This window comes from Rhinatrema bivittatum, chromosome 2 (assembly GCF_901001135.1).
Source record: "Rhinatrema bivittatum chromosome 2, aRhiBiv1.1, whole genome shotgun sequence".
Classification (NCBI taxonomy): domain Eukaryota; kingdom Metazoa; phylum Chordata; class Amphibia; order Gymnophiona; family Rhinatrematidae; genus Rhinatrema; species Rhinatrema bivittatum.
The window spans coordinates 279,312,286-279,328,563 of record NC_042616.1 but is presented as its reverse complement, the minus strand read 5'-3'; the positions used below and the strand labels follow the sequence as shown (position 1 = coordinate 279,328,563).

General features: G+C 46.1%; 1 protein-coding gene across 6 annotated transcripts in view; it reads right to left on the bottom strand.

Moving 5' to 3' along the window:
• Positions 1-16,278, bottom strand: part of BLVRA (biliverdin reductase A) — an 87,256-nt gene that overhangs the window by 21,299 nt on the left and 49,679 nt on the right. For all 6 annotated transcript variants that reach the window (XM_029589554.1, XM_029589552.1, XM_029589555.1 and 3 more), the window contains 2 exons: positions 15,308-15,427; positions 13,974-14,071 (listed from right to left, as the gene is read on the bottom strand). In XM_029589554.1, coding sequence (XP_029445414.1) covers positions 13,974-14,071; positions 15,308-15,427 — 218 coding nt within the window. The remainder of the gene's footprint in view (positions 1-13,973; positions 14,072-15,307; positions 15,428-16,278) is intronic.

Below are 16,278 nucleotides of genomic sequence, written 5' to 3'. Positions count from 1 at the left end.
CAGCATCGGGGGAGACGTTTGCAGCCCGATGCCCGTCGGTCCCGCCCGTCGGCGAGGCCCTCTGTGGTGGATGTTGGGCTGGAAGCCGTCCCTGATCCCTCCTTGTGGTGTCGGGTGGCTTCCCCTGCGGGCCGAGAATCCAAGATGGCCGCCGCCACTTAGGCGAAAGGCCGCGCCTCCTTTCTGAATTTAAAGGGACCTCGTCCCTTTAAGGCCTGCACTTGTTTCTAATGAGCCAGAGCAGAGGAAGTATATAAGGAGACTTCCTCTGCTCATTCCTTGACTTGGCAACGTCCTTCGTCATTCAAGTCTGCTTGCTTCGGTGAGTCTTCTTGTGCTTTGGATCCTTGCTTCTTGGTTCCTGTCTCGTCTTAGTGATTCCTGGTTCCTGACTTCGGATTGGCAAGCGGTGATTCCTGGTGTGTGACTTCGGACTGGCAAGCGGTGATTCCTGGTGTGTGACCTCGGACTGGTAAGCGACGATCCTCTGGTACTTGACCTCGGACATCTTCTGGACCTAAGTCCCAGTGGCCCGGACTTCTTCTGGACCTAAGTCCCAGCGGCCCGGGTCCCTACGGGCTCCTCCCGGGGGGACTGCGGGCTTCCAGTGGCGAAGACACAGTTCCTATCCTTGACGTCACGACTCTTCGCCTGCCTCCACAGTCACCTCAGTCTCCAGTGCCAAGGGTCAGCCAGTCGCATCTTCTGTTCCACCTCGCCACCCATCGGGAGAACCTACGGATCCACCTCCTAAGGTATACCATCCTCCCATCGGTCCATGGGTTCAGAAGCCGGAGCATAACAGAAAATATAGAGTAGTGATGACAACTGGGAGTTGGAAAGAGGTAGAGAAAGAGATCAAGAGAAGGGATGTGGAAGGCCGATTGGTGGGGAAAAGATCAATTGAGGAAGGTGAAAGACATAGGTAGGGAAAAAGATATGGAGGCCAGGGAGGGAGGTGTGGGCATGTGTGTGTATAGTCAGACTATTGCTGACTACTGCCATGACGAGATTCACAACATTAGTCTGAGTTCTTATCCAGGTCACCTCTACCTACCTCTCTCCCATTTCTTTCCTCTACACTTCCTCTGGCTTCTGAAGTCACAGTGGAGAAAACTGCCCATCTTCTCTCCTTCTCCAAACTCACTACTTGTTCCTCTGACCCCATTTCTACACAGTAACTCAGTTTTATCTCAACTGCAGCCATCCCTTCCATCTGTCATATCCTCAATCTATCCCTTTCCACCGCTACTGTTCCTGCTGCCTTCAAACATGCTGTGATCACACCACTCCTCAAAAAACCCTCATTGGGTTCTACCTATCCTGTTAATTATCATCCCATCTTCCTCCTCCCTTTTGCTTCCAAACTTTTTTGAATGTGCTTTTCACCACCACTGTCTTGACTTTCTTTCATCTCAACCCATTCTTGATCCATTCCAGACTGGTTTCTGGCCTGCACAATCCACAGAACACACCCCTTTTAATGGCTAAAATTAAAGGCCTTTTCTCAGGAGTTACCCTCCTTGAACGATCTCCAATTCCAATTATAACTTGATGAATTGCATTTCTTATAATAAATCAAAACGATGTACATAATATTGATAAAAAATTACACAATAAAATACAAACAGTATAAAATAGCTATAAAAGCAGATTTTAAAAAACAAATCATACACAAAATAAAACTGTTAAAATGAACTAGAAAATATGAAAGAACAGACTAAATAAAATTTTAAAAAACCCAAAATACTTCATGATAGACTAAGAAAAACCAATGAAATGGATTTGATATATAAACAAGTTCAATAAAATGACAGTAACTGTAAAAATAGTCATTAGAACATTGAAAGAAGTCAGAGAAGGCCCTGACAAAAAGCTTTTAGGGACTTCCAAAGGCTAAGTGCCAACCAAGAAAAGCAAATCTTCCGAATAAAGTGTACCCTAATTTGTCTAGGGCAGGGATGGGTGAACTCTAGTCCTTGAATGGCCACAAATAGGCCAGGTTTTCAGGATATCTACAAATGATATATATGGAGAAAGATTTGCATGCACTGCCTCCATTATATGCAAATCTCTCTCAAGCATATTCAATGTGGATATCCTGAAAACCTGGCCTGTTTGTGGCACTTGAAGCCTGGAGTTCGCCATACCTGGTCTAGGGGATGGGAGAATCAGTTCATGCTGTGAAGATCGAAGTGAATGTGATGGACACTGAGGTACTATTAAACGAGCTAAACAGGGAGGGCTTCCAGATCGAAAGGCCTTAAAAGTCAAATCCCTTCTTTGGAACTGTACACAGAAAGAAAGAAATAGGAAGCCAATAAAGGTTATACAAAAGAGGGGGGTAACATCATCAAAATTTTCTTTTATTGAAGATTATGTTGGCGGCTGTGTTCGGAACAGTTTGTAATTGCCTGATCTAATAAGAGGTTAGTCTATAAAATAGACATTGTTGATGACAACTACTCTTTGTCTTCACGGATTTTGGGACTCGTCCTGTCTTGGCTCTCTTCTTACCTCTCCCATTGCACTTTTCAAGGTGAATTTTAAAAGCCCAGCATTCACATAAATTAGGGTATGCATGCACAAGTCGGGCTTATGTGAGCTAACCAAATTTTAAAAGTCGCCCAGGATGCACGCATATCTCCTGCGGCATGCACTTGATTTCAAAAAGGGAAGTGGTCTGGGTGCTGTTTCAGGGCGTGGCCAACAGATGTTGCATAAATATTTACGCACCCTTGCACATACCTAGGTCTACTACCATGCAAGCAGGGCTGGTGTAAGGGGATTGGGCGCCCCTAGGCACCTTCAGCCTTGTGCCGCCGCTTTCCCCCCCCCCCCTTGTCATGCTGCCCCCAGCCCCCGCCCCTGGTCGCAGCTCCGACTCCAGGGGCAGGGAACACACGCCTCCTCTCCCCCACCCAAAAAAAACCCCTTCACAAAACACCTGGTCCAGCGGGGAGCCCAGGAGCGATCTGCCGCTCCCGGGTCATCAGCTGCCACTAATTAAAATGGCGCCTGTGGCCTTCAACCCCTACCATGTGACAGGAGCTACCGGTGCCATTGGTTGGCCCCTGTCACATGGTCACCGACGCCATTTTGGTTAATGGCAGCCGAGGCCCCGGGAGCAGCAGATTGCTCCCGGGGCCTTCGCTGGACCACCAGGGGGGCATCGGGAGGGTGGCACGACAGAGGGGGGGGAGGCAGGGTGAAGCAGGGTCTGGGCAGAATTTTGAAGGGGCACTTTTTGCCCTTTCAAAATTCTGCCACCTGAAGTGGCCGCAAGCAGCGGCGGCACCCCCTAAATCTCGGCGCCCTAGGCACAGGCCTAGCTCGCCTAGTGGTTCTGCCGGCCCTGTGTGCAAGTTTACTTCTGCTAGGGAGTTTATAAAAATTTTAAAACCAGCCATCTCTGCCAGGTTTTAAGGGTCTGGGTAACTGGGGAGAGTGCAGGCTATCAAACCAGGGGGGACTTGGAGGATCTAGCTCTTAACTGGTTGAACTGGTAGATGAACTGTTGAAACTGCCAATGGCATGGACATGCACCCGTCATAATATACCCTGACTTATGCGGCAGAATTGGGATTTGTGCGCCTAGGAGCACACCCACTTAAAATTGGGTGCCCATATGTATGCAGCCAGGCTATTTTATAATGTGCGCACATATCTGGGCATGCACCAACACACATGCGCCAAAGTGTGTCTGCACACCGGTTTGAAAGTTACCATCCCTGTGTTTCCTCTGATGGATCCTCCTCTACTGCCATCAACTGGGTTCTGTCCCAGGCCCTCTTCTTTTCTCTCTGAATACTAATTTCCTTGGTGCACTGACTTCCTCACTCATGGCTTTCAATACCATCTTTATGCTGATGAATACCAGATTTACTTGTCTACATCAGAAATTTCATCAGGAATCTGGCCCCAGATCTATGTCTGCTTGACTGACATTGCTGCCGGGATGTCCCACTGCCACCTTAAACTCAGCATAGCCCAGAGCTCCTTACCTTTTCCCCCAAGCCCACTTTTCCTCCTTTCCTATGTCTGTGGATAACACGGCAAACCTCCTAGTCCCCTCAGACCATAACTTTGGAGTCATCTTTGATTCTTCTCTCACCTTCTCTAAACATATCCAAAACCCTGCTAAAATGTGCCATTTCTATCTCTATAACATCACCAAAATTCCTTCCTTCCTTTCTGAACACGCTACCAGAACTCTTATCCATTCTCTTATCACCTCTCACTTAGACTACTGCAACCTGCTCTGCTCAAGTCTCCCAGTGAGCCATTTCTCTCAACTATAATCTATCCGCAATTCAACTGCATGACTTATCTTTCGTCAAAGTTGCTACACCCATATAACCCTTTTTTCAAGTCACTACATTGGCTTCCTATCTATTCCTACATACAGTTCAAGCTCCACTTACTCATCTGCAAGAGCCTTCACTCAGCAGCTCCTTGCTTATCTCTCTTTACACTCCTCTTCATGCACTCTGCTCATCAAGCAAATCACTCTCTACGCCCTTTTCCTCTACCGTGGATTCCTGCCTCCGTGCTTTCAGCCTGACTGCACCATAGGCTGGGAATAGTCTTCCTGAGCTGGTGCGTCATACTCCATCCCATCTAAAAACAGGAGGCTGCTTTTAAATCGTAACCCCTTATCGTCCTGCTTAAAGCCTCATTAATTTTTAACCACTGTCTTAATAAATAAAATTCTCCAAGTCTCTTTTGCCCTGAATGTTTGTCTTAGACTGCAAGCTCTACTGAGCAGGGAATTGTCTCTTATATGTTTTTTGTACAGCACTGTGTAAGTCAAATGTTAAGTAGTAGTAGTGGGGAGGGGGATTAGGAGAAGCCAGAGAGAGGGACATGGAGGGCTGGAGTGGTTTAGCTGATCATTTACTTTTGGAGGAAGAGCTAAGGTTTATTAGAGAAGAGAGGACCTTGTGGAGATTTGTGTGGATCTGCAGGGTAATTATACTGTGAAGGGAGGAGGATGGGAGTGAAGAAAAATATTCAGCTGACATTACACCACAGCATGTTAACACAATTTTATTTCATACACAGCTACACTGAAAAGATACCTCAGCCAGGTTGTACTTATGGCTCTGAATGAATCCGACACTTCTCTGCCTTCTTTGAGGTCAGAAAACACATTGACTACATGAGAGGGGAAGAGGAGGTGGTGATGGTGTTGATGATCAAGTCATGAACTGAAAGATAGATTGCTACAACTGCTGCTAATAATATGGCCACTGCATTACTACAGTAACTATTAATTCTGTCACAGCATGATATGTACCTCCCCCCACCCAGGCAGAAACTACAGGCAAGGGAGAGGGATTTTGCATACTTTCATTCAGCCCCAGCACTCTCTGTGCCAGCCGAAAGAGAGAGAAGGTGCTGCTAAACTGATAATTGCATTGCACTTGAGGAAAAAAGAGTTTTATGATCTCGTCTTAAGATTTTTAAAAACAGAAGAGAAGGAACTACAAAAGGAGATCCTGGCACAACCGGTGGTGAAGAAGATAGTGAGGAATTTCTACATGTAGAGGCAGGGAAGTAAGCTGATGCCGCAGCAGTCAGTCCAAGTGACTGGGCCGCAGGCAGAGGCAGGGCAGCTGCAGACTGATATTAAGGGCAGCTAGATGTGGAAGACCTACCAATTAGGAAGCTTTTGTGTTCTTCCCCTGGTCAAATAAGAACCCGATAATTAACCACAAAAAAAAGCAAATATAAATATTTTAATGTGTTATTATAGGACCATCATGCCCCTGGGACCCAGGCACTTAAATAAACAGTGAGGATCAGAGCTGTTGTAATCATTGGTCCAATACTTTTAAGTTTGGCACATTGAAGCAGGTCCAGTGCTAGCTTTTTGCTGCAGTGTTGTACCCGCCATCCCAATTCATTCAGTCTCTGTCCCGGGCCTGTTAATAAAAAAGAAAAAAAAGCCCAAATCCTTCCAGCAATCTATATTTTCAAAAGTGACATCCACGTCTTCCCGATGGAACCCATGGACAAGGGAAAGGTCCTTGGTACACTAGGCAAAGTTTACAACCTTACTCCCACACACACGCTCACGTCCCCACTCTCTACAGACACACACAATTAAATTATGCATTTATAACAGATTTTACATTAAAAAGAACATTCAAAAGTACAGTCTTCTGAGGCAAAAATATCACTTACAACATGCATGTTATATTTACATGCACTGCTGTGGTGCCAACCAGGAAACTCTGCAAAAAGACATTTGGAACTCCTACGGAATTAGACTTTGTTTTGTGTGTTGGGTGTGGGCATGGTCCTCAGAAAGCCATGAATAAACAGAAATACCATTATAATATAATAAACCTCCCATACCAAAACAACCCTAACTGCCAAACAGTAACAACCTTATCTATGAAAAGGGAACACTGCACATATTACACCAGGCCCTAGAACACCAATAAAACTCTTATTAGGAAACCAGGCTGTTATAGATCCCTACACAGAAATTACATGCCAGCAAATACCTCATCTCGGTCACATATGCAAAACACAGACAGATCCTGACCAAATACAGAATAAAGAAACCAGAAAGTATAATAGAAATGTGCTGAGAAGAACAAGCCAGCCAGTTCTATATGCAAAGCAACAATGGAAAAACAGAAACAGTGCCATTCTTCATAAAACATTAAACAATACAATCAAGAAATACAGAACATCAATCATAATAGTAAAATATTCATAAAAAAATATTTCAAACCAGTTAATGAATAGAATATCCAAAATTTACCAAACACCAATAAAATATTTCAAACATCTGAATAATAAAAATCCAATAATTAATATTTCCAAAAAAACCCAATAAAATATTTAAAATTGCAGAAACATCAAATTACACCCAATAATTAAAACTAATAAGGGTTAAAAAAAATCTCCTGCTTGCCATACTTGAGATGTTTTAATTTCCAGACACCCTGATAATGTTGTGGATTGGGGGAGGTAGGGCCATACAAAATGTATCTTCTCTCTCTCTCACACACACACATCTATATATATATATATATATATATATATATATATATATATATATATATATATACATACACACACACACACACTAATACATTCATTCTCTCACACAGTCCCTCTCACATACACAGGCTCTCTCTCTTTCACAGACACATTATATGTCTATATGTGATGCATAGGCTCCCACAGGCACACACACATGTACACAGGCTCTCTCACAGACCCACACAATTACATATAGGCAAGGTTCACACACAGACACACATGCATAAGGCTTTCACACAAACACACACAAGGATTTCACACAGCCACACACACACACATGCGCACAGGCTCTCACACAAACATATACACACACACAAGTTTTCACACAGCCACACACACACACTCTCACATAGCTACAGATGCATACACACATGGCCTCTTCTTCTCTTTGAGCTGTAGTGGAATGAGCTCCACCATGGTCCGCTGGCCTCCTGTTATCTTCAGACCGTGGTGGATGAATTCTTCTGCAGCCCACCAGCCTTCCTGAATTGGGAGGTAAGGAAGAGCGGAAGCTGTGCACGCCTATGGGAAAAGTGCACGGTCGCACATGCACATTAGAGGGAACACCGGGCCTCCTCTTATTTTCGGCCGCTAGAGTTGAATTCTGCCAACAGCCTGTGGCCTGTCATCTTCTCCTTCAACTGCCAGTGGTTTGGGCTCCACCAGTGGAACCGCAGCCTCTCCTGCTGCCGCTGCCCCTTCCCCCCTTTAAAGTATTGGACCAATGATTACAACAGCTCTGATCCTCATACAGTTTATTTAAGTGCCTGGGTCTAGGGACATGTTGGTCCCATAATAACATATATTAAAATATTTAAGTTTGGTTTAGTTGTTGATAATTATTCTTTGGTTCCAGACATTAAAATCTTGGGTTATTTGTATCAATGCAAATAAGAACGGAGCCATTTCAGGCTAGGGAAGACTTTGATTTTAACTTTTCAGAAGAAATAAGCCTTCTTGGTGCCCTTCCCTGGTTCAGCATTAATCTGTTATTTAATTAATGTTAGAAAAAACTGGAAAAACAAGGTAGATCTGGCTGACTCGCAAGGAAGGAACAGCTATTTATGTTTCAGAGAACTCATGGTTTTCTGTTCTATTATTTTTTGTTAAATTTGGAAAACAAAGTTGGTGCACAAAAAGAGAAAGACAAGAAATAAGTGAAAGGGAGAGGTAAAGAGAAGGTACAGAGAAGGGCGACCAAAATGATAAAGGGGATGGAACAGCTCCCCTATGAGGAAAGGCTTAAGAGGTTAGGGCTGTTCAGCTTGGAGAAGAGACAGCTGAGAGGGGATATGATAGAGGTGTTTTAAAATCATGAGAGGTCTAGAACGAGTAGATGTGAATCGGTTATTTATACTTTCGGATAATAGAAGGACTAGGGGGCATTCCATGAAGTTAGCATGTGGCACATTTAAAACTAATCAGAGAAAGGCTATCTGCCTGATCAAAAAATATGGAACCTTGATGGAGCAGATGAGAGTGGTGACTGAACCGTATCGGACTGTCCACGGCCAAGTTGATGAGATCCGCAAATCACGGACGATGTGGCCACTCTATTCTGCGCAAAACCTTGCCCACCAGAGGCCACGAAAAAAACACGTAAAGTAGAACTCCCTGAGGACAAGGAATCACTAGAGTGTCGACTCCCTCAGCTCCGTAGTCTCGTCTGCGGCTGAAAAATCGTAGGACTTTTGCATTGTGGTGAGATGCCATGAGATCTACATGTGGACAACTCTACTTCTCGTGAATGACAGTTCCCATTTGCCTGGATCTAGAAGACTGTAACTTAGAAAATTTGCTTGGACATTCTCGTTGCCCGCAATATGAGAGGCCGCTATCTGGGTCAAGTGTGCCTCTGCCCAAGTCATTAACTCCTGAGCCTCTTGAGCTACCATCTGGCTCTTGGTACCGCCTTTCGATTGATATAAGCCCCCCAACCAGACAGACTGGCATCAGTAGTAATAATGGTCCAATCCGGTACCTCTAGAGTGACCCCCCAAAGAATGTAAGACGTTTGGAGCCACCAAGAGAGGCTCTCCCTTGTAGGAACATCCAGTGATACCGGCTGATGAAAAAGCTCCGACAGCAGATTCCATTGTGCCAACAGAGTTTTCTGTAATGGTCTCAATGCGCAAACATCCAGGGAACCAACTCGAGGGTGGAAGCCATGGATCCCAGAACCTGCAAAAAAACCCAAGCTCTGAACACCCGCAACGCCAATCAATGGTGGATCTGAGACTGCAATTTGTTCGCTCTCTCGTCTGCCAAGAACACCTTGCCCACTCTCATGTCAAACTGGGCTCCCAGATACCTGAGATACTGAATCGGATTGAGATGGCTCTTGGCAAAATTCACCACCCAGCCCAGCAACTAAAGGAGTTAAATGACCTTCCTGACCACTGAGTGACAACTGGCCTCCGACTTTGCCCTGATGATCCAATTGTCAAGATAAGGATGTACCAGAACTCCCTTGCGCCACAAGGCCACCACCACTACTACCATGATCTTGGTGAAGGTCCGTGGCACCATGGCTAGGCTGAAAGGAAGGGCCTGAAACTGGAAATGCTGACCGAGAACCATGAACCTCAGATAACGCTGGTGATCCCAACAAATGGGGATATGAAGATATGCCTCCATTAAATCTCAGGAAGCTAGGAATTCCCAACTGTGAACTGCCGTAATCACCAACCTTAGGGTTTCCATGCGAAATCTTAGAACTTTCAGTGCTGAATTTATTCTTTTTAGGTCCAGAATAGGCCGAAAAGTGCCCTTCTTTTTGGGAACCACGAAATAAACAGAGTACCGCTCGGTGCCCCATTCTTCCCGGGGAACCTGAACCATGGCTCCTAAACCCGCTACCTGTCCAAGGTCTCCCAAACTGTGCGTCGCTTTGTCAACGAACCACAAGGGAAGACCAAAAAGAGATCATGGAAGGGACAAGCAAATTCTAAAGGGTAACCATCTTTTATGATCGAGAGAACCCATTGATCTTGAGTGAGACTGGTCCAGTCCTCGAAGAAAAGCACTAGACGCCCCTCTAAGAAGGGAACAAAGGAGTGGGCCGGCCTCACCTCATTAGGAGGATTTTGCCCCCAGAGCCCCACCTCTGGAGGGGGCTCTAAAGGGCCTCTGAGCTCCCCGAAAAATCTGCTCCCAGGACTGACCACGACCCGCAAACTGCCTCTGCCTTCTGCCTTCATGGAAATGGGCCCAAGACTGAAAGGAATGTCTGGACTTTGGCCTATCTTCTGGCAACTTGTAGACCTTGTTGTCCCCTGTTTTACCAACTGCTCAAGGTCCTCTCCAAACAAAAGACGGCCCTTTAACGGCAGGGAACTCAACTGAGATTTGGACGAAATATCCACTGACCAGTGCCGCAACCACAATAATCTCCTGGCCGACACCGCAGAAGCCATAAGCCGTGAAGAGGCCCGCACTAAGTCATAGAATGCGTCAGCTACATAGGCCACTGAAGCCTCCAAGCACTCCGCAAGACCAGTTTGGTCCCCTTGCAGCTGTTGCATCCGAGGCAAGCATGTCCGCTGCATGAAGCTGGAGCAAATAGCCGCCCAAAGGCTCAAAACAGAAACTTCAAAGATCCGCTTGAGGTGAATCTCCAGCTTATGGGCTTGGACATCTTTTAAAGCCGCGGCCCCCGCCACCGGAATAGTTGCCTTCGTGGTGACAGCCGATACCACAGCGTCCACCTTCGGCATAGCGAAGAGCTCTAACGTCTGCTCAGGTAAGGAATAGAGCTTTGACATAGCTCGGCCCACCTGTAATCCCGCGCCCGGAGAGCTCCACTCCTGGTCCACCATCCTCTGCATGGACTTATGGTAAGGAAAGGCCAAGGGAGGACCACGAGTCCCATCCCGAACCAGGCCTACCCCATCTAGGCCTGAATCCGACTAACGGAGCTTCAAACCGAGCTTCTCGAGGACCAGCAGAATTAAGGGGGGCCAATTCCTCCCAACGAAACAAACGAAGAATCTTGGGATCGTCCCCGGTCACAGGCATATCAGCCACATCAACCCCCGGATCTGTATCAGCAGCATCTGGGTCCACTCCACGTTGTTCACCCCACGATTAGGGGCCAGAACCCCATCCAGGGAAGCCTTGTATCCCAGGAGTCTCCGAGGGCCCCCCGTAACCCCCGTCTGACTGTGGTGGCCCCATAAAACCTGCACCCCAGGGACCAAAGTACCTCGCGACTGAACAGAGCCAGACCCAGCCACCTGAATGGCTGGGGAGGGAGGAGGAGGGGCCATTTCCCCCAGCTGAAGGTCTTACTCTTCCTGCTGTGTCAAAAAAGCAAAGTGGAGCAGTAAAATAAATTCCAGGGAGAAACCGCAGGGAGCAGATCCCGTAGGCCCAACGCCCCCCGACCGAGCTAAATCCACTGGCAGCGAGTCATCCAGGCTCACCTACCCCCCTACAGGGTCCGGGTGCACTGGGGAAAGCCTTGGTAGGGAGTCCTCCAGTCTCCCCGAAAGCGCTGCCAAGTCTGCTGGGAAACCTAAAATGGCCGCCGTTCCTGCTCTGGCCGAGTCTGAAGGCCTGACGTGGGAAACTCCCACCTGACAGCAACTATATGGACGGCGGAAGGAGGCCCGACATGCCGGTGTTTCGCGGGGGGAGGGAAGGAGAAGGCCCCTCACCACCTGAAACACATGCCGAGCAGAAAGAGAGAAAGACGGCTGAGGTGGGCAGGAACCACATGCCTGGCTACAAATCACAGCACGCGGTTAACCATGGAGCCCAGCGAGACTGTCCCCCGAAAACGCCACCCGCAGAACACAGGAGAGACTTACCGCCCCACTGCAGCTGCTTCCTGCTGAAACTGTTTTTTTTTAATTTTACAAAAATAACAGGGCCTCTGCTCTCCTAAGGCCAAGGGAAGCTGTACAGCTTCAGTTCAACCTGAAAGCTAGGAGAGAGAGCCCTAAAAACAAAAAGCAGCTGCCCCGAGTTGAAAAACCACCTAGACAGCCTCGTGAAGGGAGGGATCTGGACCACCAGATTTGCACCTCACGGATAGGAGCCGGAGCGAGCATACAAAAAGGTCACCGACCTCCTGCTTGTCCACCTCAACCAAACAGGGAAGGATTACCCCAGGGAACCCGACCCCTGGGAAAAATGCTCCTGAGAAAAAGAAACGGAAAAAGAAAAAGAAAAAACACAGAAAAATCAACAGAAACTGCAGGTGAATGCACCAGCTACCATCTGCTGGAGACAGAGAAATACTGAGGAACTGCAGGTGGCACCAGTGCTTATCAAGCAGTGTCAGTTAAACTTTCTCTGTCTCCATCTGCTGGCACGGATGCATAAACCCAGGAGTCTGGAATGATTCAGGTTTTTACCCTTCCTGCCATTTTGTGTCAACAGGATTGCAATGTCTCTCTAAAGAGTGTTGTGTTCATGCCTGTTCTTGCCCTTGCTCCACCCTCTCTACCTTAGTGGCGACTCCCTTCGGTCTGACGGACAGATGCTACCGTGGTTTCTCCTCACCATCCCCCGGCTGGCCTGACACTGTGGATCCGCCATGTTCCTGATGACGTAAGGGCACGCACTCCAGAGTTTGTATCAGCAAGGGCGCGAACCTTGGGGGTGTCCCCCCGTAGTGACATCATCCGCTTCCAACTTAAAAGGTCTTTGTTTGCTACTACGAATCAAGTTAGCAAGGGAATGGGAATGAGAAGGAGAACATCTCTCTCTGCTGCTCTGCCTACACAACTTACCTAGGGGTTCCCGCTCCTCGGGGGCCCCGCTCTCTCTTCTTGATTTCAGCTTGCTAAGACGGGATCCGGTACTCGCTCCTCGAGGGCCTACGTCCCTGAATGCTCAGAAGACTCCTTACTGCCTGGAAGCGATTGCAGACGTGAACACTGTGAGTTCTATTACAGATAGGAACCGGTACTCGCTCCATGAAGGCCCATGTTCCTAAAACCCTTCACAGACTCTCTTCTATCTCAGAAGCTATCGCCTACCTATATCCTGTGAATTACTATTACAGATTGCAGATAGGAACCGGACCTCGCTCCATGAGGGCCTTGTTCCTAAAACCCTCCAAAGACTTTCTTCTATTCCAGAAGCCATCTCATACACAGATATTGTGAGTTCTTATTCCAGACTGCATATAAGAACCAGTATTCGCCTACGGCTCCTGTTCCTGAATATACTGAAGACTCTCTGTTGCATAGAAGCCATTACAGATATCTACAATTGTGAGTGTATCATCTACCACTGGTTATGTATCCTGCATACCCTGTCTACTCACTACCTATAGTCTCTCTCTACAGCTATGCAATTCAGAGATTGCAATTCCAGTATCTGAAGGACTTCAGCCCTGCCTTGCACAACAACTCACTACTACCACCTCTGGTGGTTCTACTTCCTGTCTAATAAAGAACTATATGTGTTTGTCTCCATACTCCAGCCTAGCCGGTGGTCCCTCTCGGGATATCCTCCTGGGGGTGCTGTCATCTGCCATCAGCCCAAGGATTCACCAATTTACATTAAGTGTTCGTTCCTTACACTATTAGAGCGGTATCATAACAGATTGCCACTCTGTGGGGAGCCAACCCACAACAGATTACTAACTCCAGCTATGGAGTACATCGGACTGCTGGCTACTCTCCTCGGAGGAGCAGATTCCATTACAGACTGCTACTCCTCCTCTCTGGAGGAACAGAACTACATCAGGTTGCTAACCCCTCTAGGGGAGCAGATCCACAACAGTTTGCTAACTCCTTAGCAGATATACAACAGTTTGCTAACTCTGTACAGAGATTCATAACAGATTGCCAACTCCTCCCCTCGGGAGGAGCTAATCAATATCAGATTGCTAGTTCCACCCCCCTGGGGGAGCAGATCCATAACAAAGAGGGAGATAGATGTAAGACTCTTCTTACCTTTTTGCTCAGCCAGTGCCCAGAGTTCATGTGCCGCAGCAGCTGACAGTGCCATTGGGTATTCCACAAGCACGTGCTTCCCAGCCTCCAGGAACTTCCTTTGAGAACCAGCACAAAGACAAGAAGTTCAATTGACAAAAAGTGAAGACACTTCTGGAGGAGAAACATGCATCTGGAGTGCAAAAATCCATTAGCTACTTATGAATTAGGAGGACAAAACTGGCAACTGTTAAACAGGAAACAGACCTAGGAGTAATCCTCTCAGATGACCTGAAGGCTACCAGTCAATATAATAAAGCAAGAGGGAACACTAACTGTATGCTGTGGTGCGTAAGTAGAGGTATCATTAGCTCTGGTATAGGTCATTGACTGATATGTTCAGTGTCAATTCTGGATGTCACCTGGATGAAAACAGCTCAGAGCCTGCAATTCATTCTTATCTGCTGTCATCTACTATATTACTATGAAAAATACCCAAAGCAGCTCTAGGTCCTAAATATCTTCATATCTGCTACTAACAGAAAGGCAGGAACTTCAAAATTTAAGAAACTTCATTTCTAAAAACAAATAATCAGCCAAAGTAGGAATAGAGATTCCACAACAATCTTAAAAAAAAAGATATGCTTTATACAATCAATATGCTTCAGAAACAGTTGCACACAGCCATCTCCAGACTGGGAAGTCTAGTTACCCATCTTGATGCCTGATCTGCACAACAGCTTCCAAAGAGAGAAGGAAAAAGGAAGAGTGTTGATGCTGTCATTACTATTTTCACTACCTAGCTGCAGGGTGAACTAAGGCTGAAGGATGTAAAGTGGCTTTTGCGGGGTCACACGAAAAATCAGCGGGAAAACAGGATTTGAACTCAGAAGAAGCTCAGGAGCTCTCCAAACTTACAGTTTTCTACTGCTAGCACCAGTCCAATACCTCTTCCCTGCAAAATGAATGCATCACCAGCAAAAGGCTGGACTTTGGCTCGCTAGTCCTCTCTCTGCCTCCTGTTGCATGACTGCAGAATAAAGCTTTAAAATACTGTCCCCTTCCTGAAGCCAAGTCATTTTCATTCTATTGCTGCGCATCAAGCACAACCCACTTTCAATTATGCTAGCTTGATGCTAAATAGCACAGCAATGAGCTGTTCAATGCATTTTTTTTTTTTTTTACAAAAACAATGCTAATATTTTTTGCCTCTGATTTTCAGGTATATACTTCATCCCTAAGTAAATTAGGAAAGAGAGCCATAAGAATAAAATTATTTGTAGATTGCAGGCACCCATGCTAGTAAAGGAATTCCAAAAGGAAAAAGAGGAGAATGAAGAGAAAAGGAGATTTACCGGATGCTCTCCTCATGGTTCCTGTTATCAGTGGTGATAAAGGCAGCATGGACCTCCGGGCTCTCCAGAGCATCCTCAAGAGGAATCTGGTTAACCTGGTTAATGTTGCCGAGCTCTCTCCTAAGTTATGCAGAAGACCAAAAAAATCAGTAGGTGAAATGCACTTGCAATTTTAAAGAATTCATGGAGAATTACGCCACTCTACCCTCTTTGAACTGGAAGCCACCAATGTTTGATCGTAAAGAGGTCATTTTATAGCAGACGTTCGCTAAGATCTTTTCTAAAGAGGGGGCCATTCTATGATGATTTTTTCTTCTCCAAACATAATTTCACTAATTTCCACCCTGACTAAAAATCAGTTGTGAAAAAATATGCCCCAGTTTTCGGCATACTAAAACTGTCCCATCAAAGCTCCCTCTGTGCTTGAGGAGCATCAACATTATCATTTTTTTCCCCAGTAGACGATGGTCAGAAAGAAATTGGAAATTGGAAAATAAAATTGCTAGGCATGCTTCTGAGCTGGCCTGTCACTTGCTAGGGAAAGAAAAGTGAAACACTGGAAAAATCATCATTAGCAATTTTGTAAATTATTTCTTTTTGATAAAGGAAAGAAAATGCAAAAACGAAACAGTGTCATGATTTTGGTATAATTTACTCGCCCATTTAACAATGATTTTCAATTATCAGTACCGAGACATTTCTTAACCAGCAGCATGCTACACATTATTCAAGCCTGGAAAACCAGAGATCAGTTGAAATATTGCAATTGTTAAAGCCTCTCAATATTGGGGATGTTCTCACAGGCAGGATTTATCAGATCTCCATTGTAAACTGCATTAAGTAATGCTGAAATTGGGAGAAAAAAATGGCAATCACTGATACAATTACAGACTTTGTCATTTCCCCCAGTTGCCATGGCCTTTGTTACCAAGATCTCCTCATGCTACCTGACAAAACCTCCCCATAGGAAA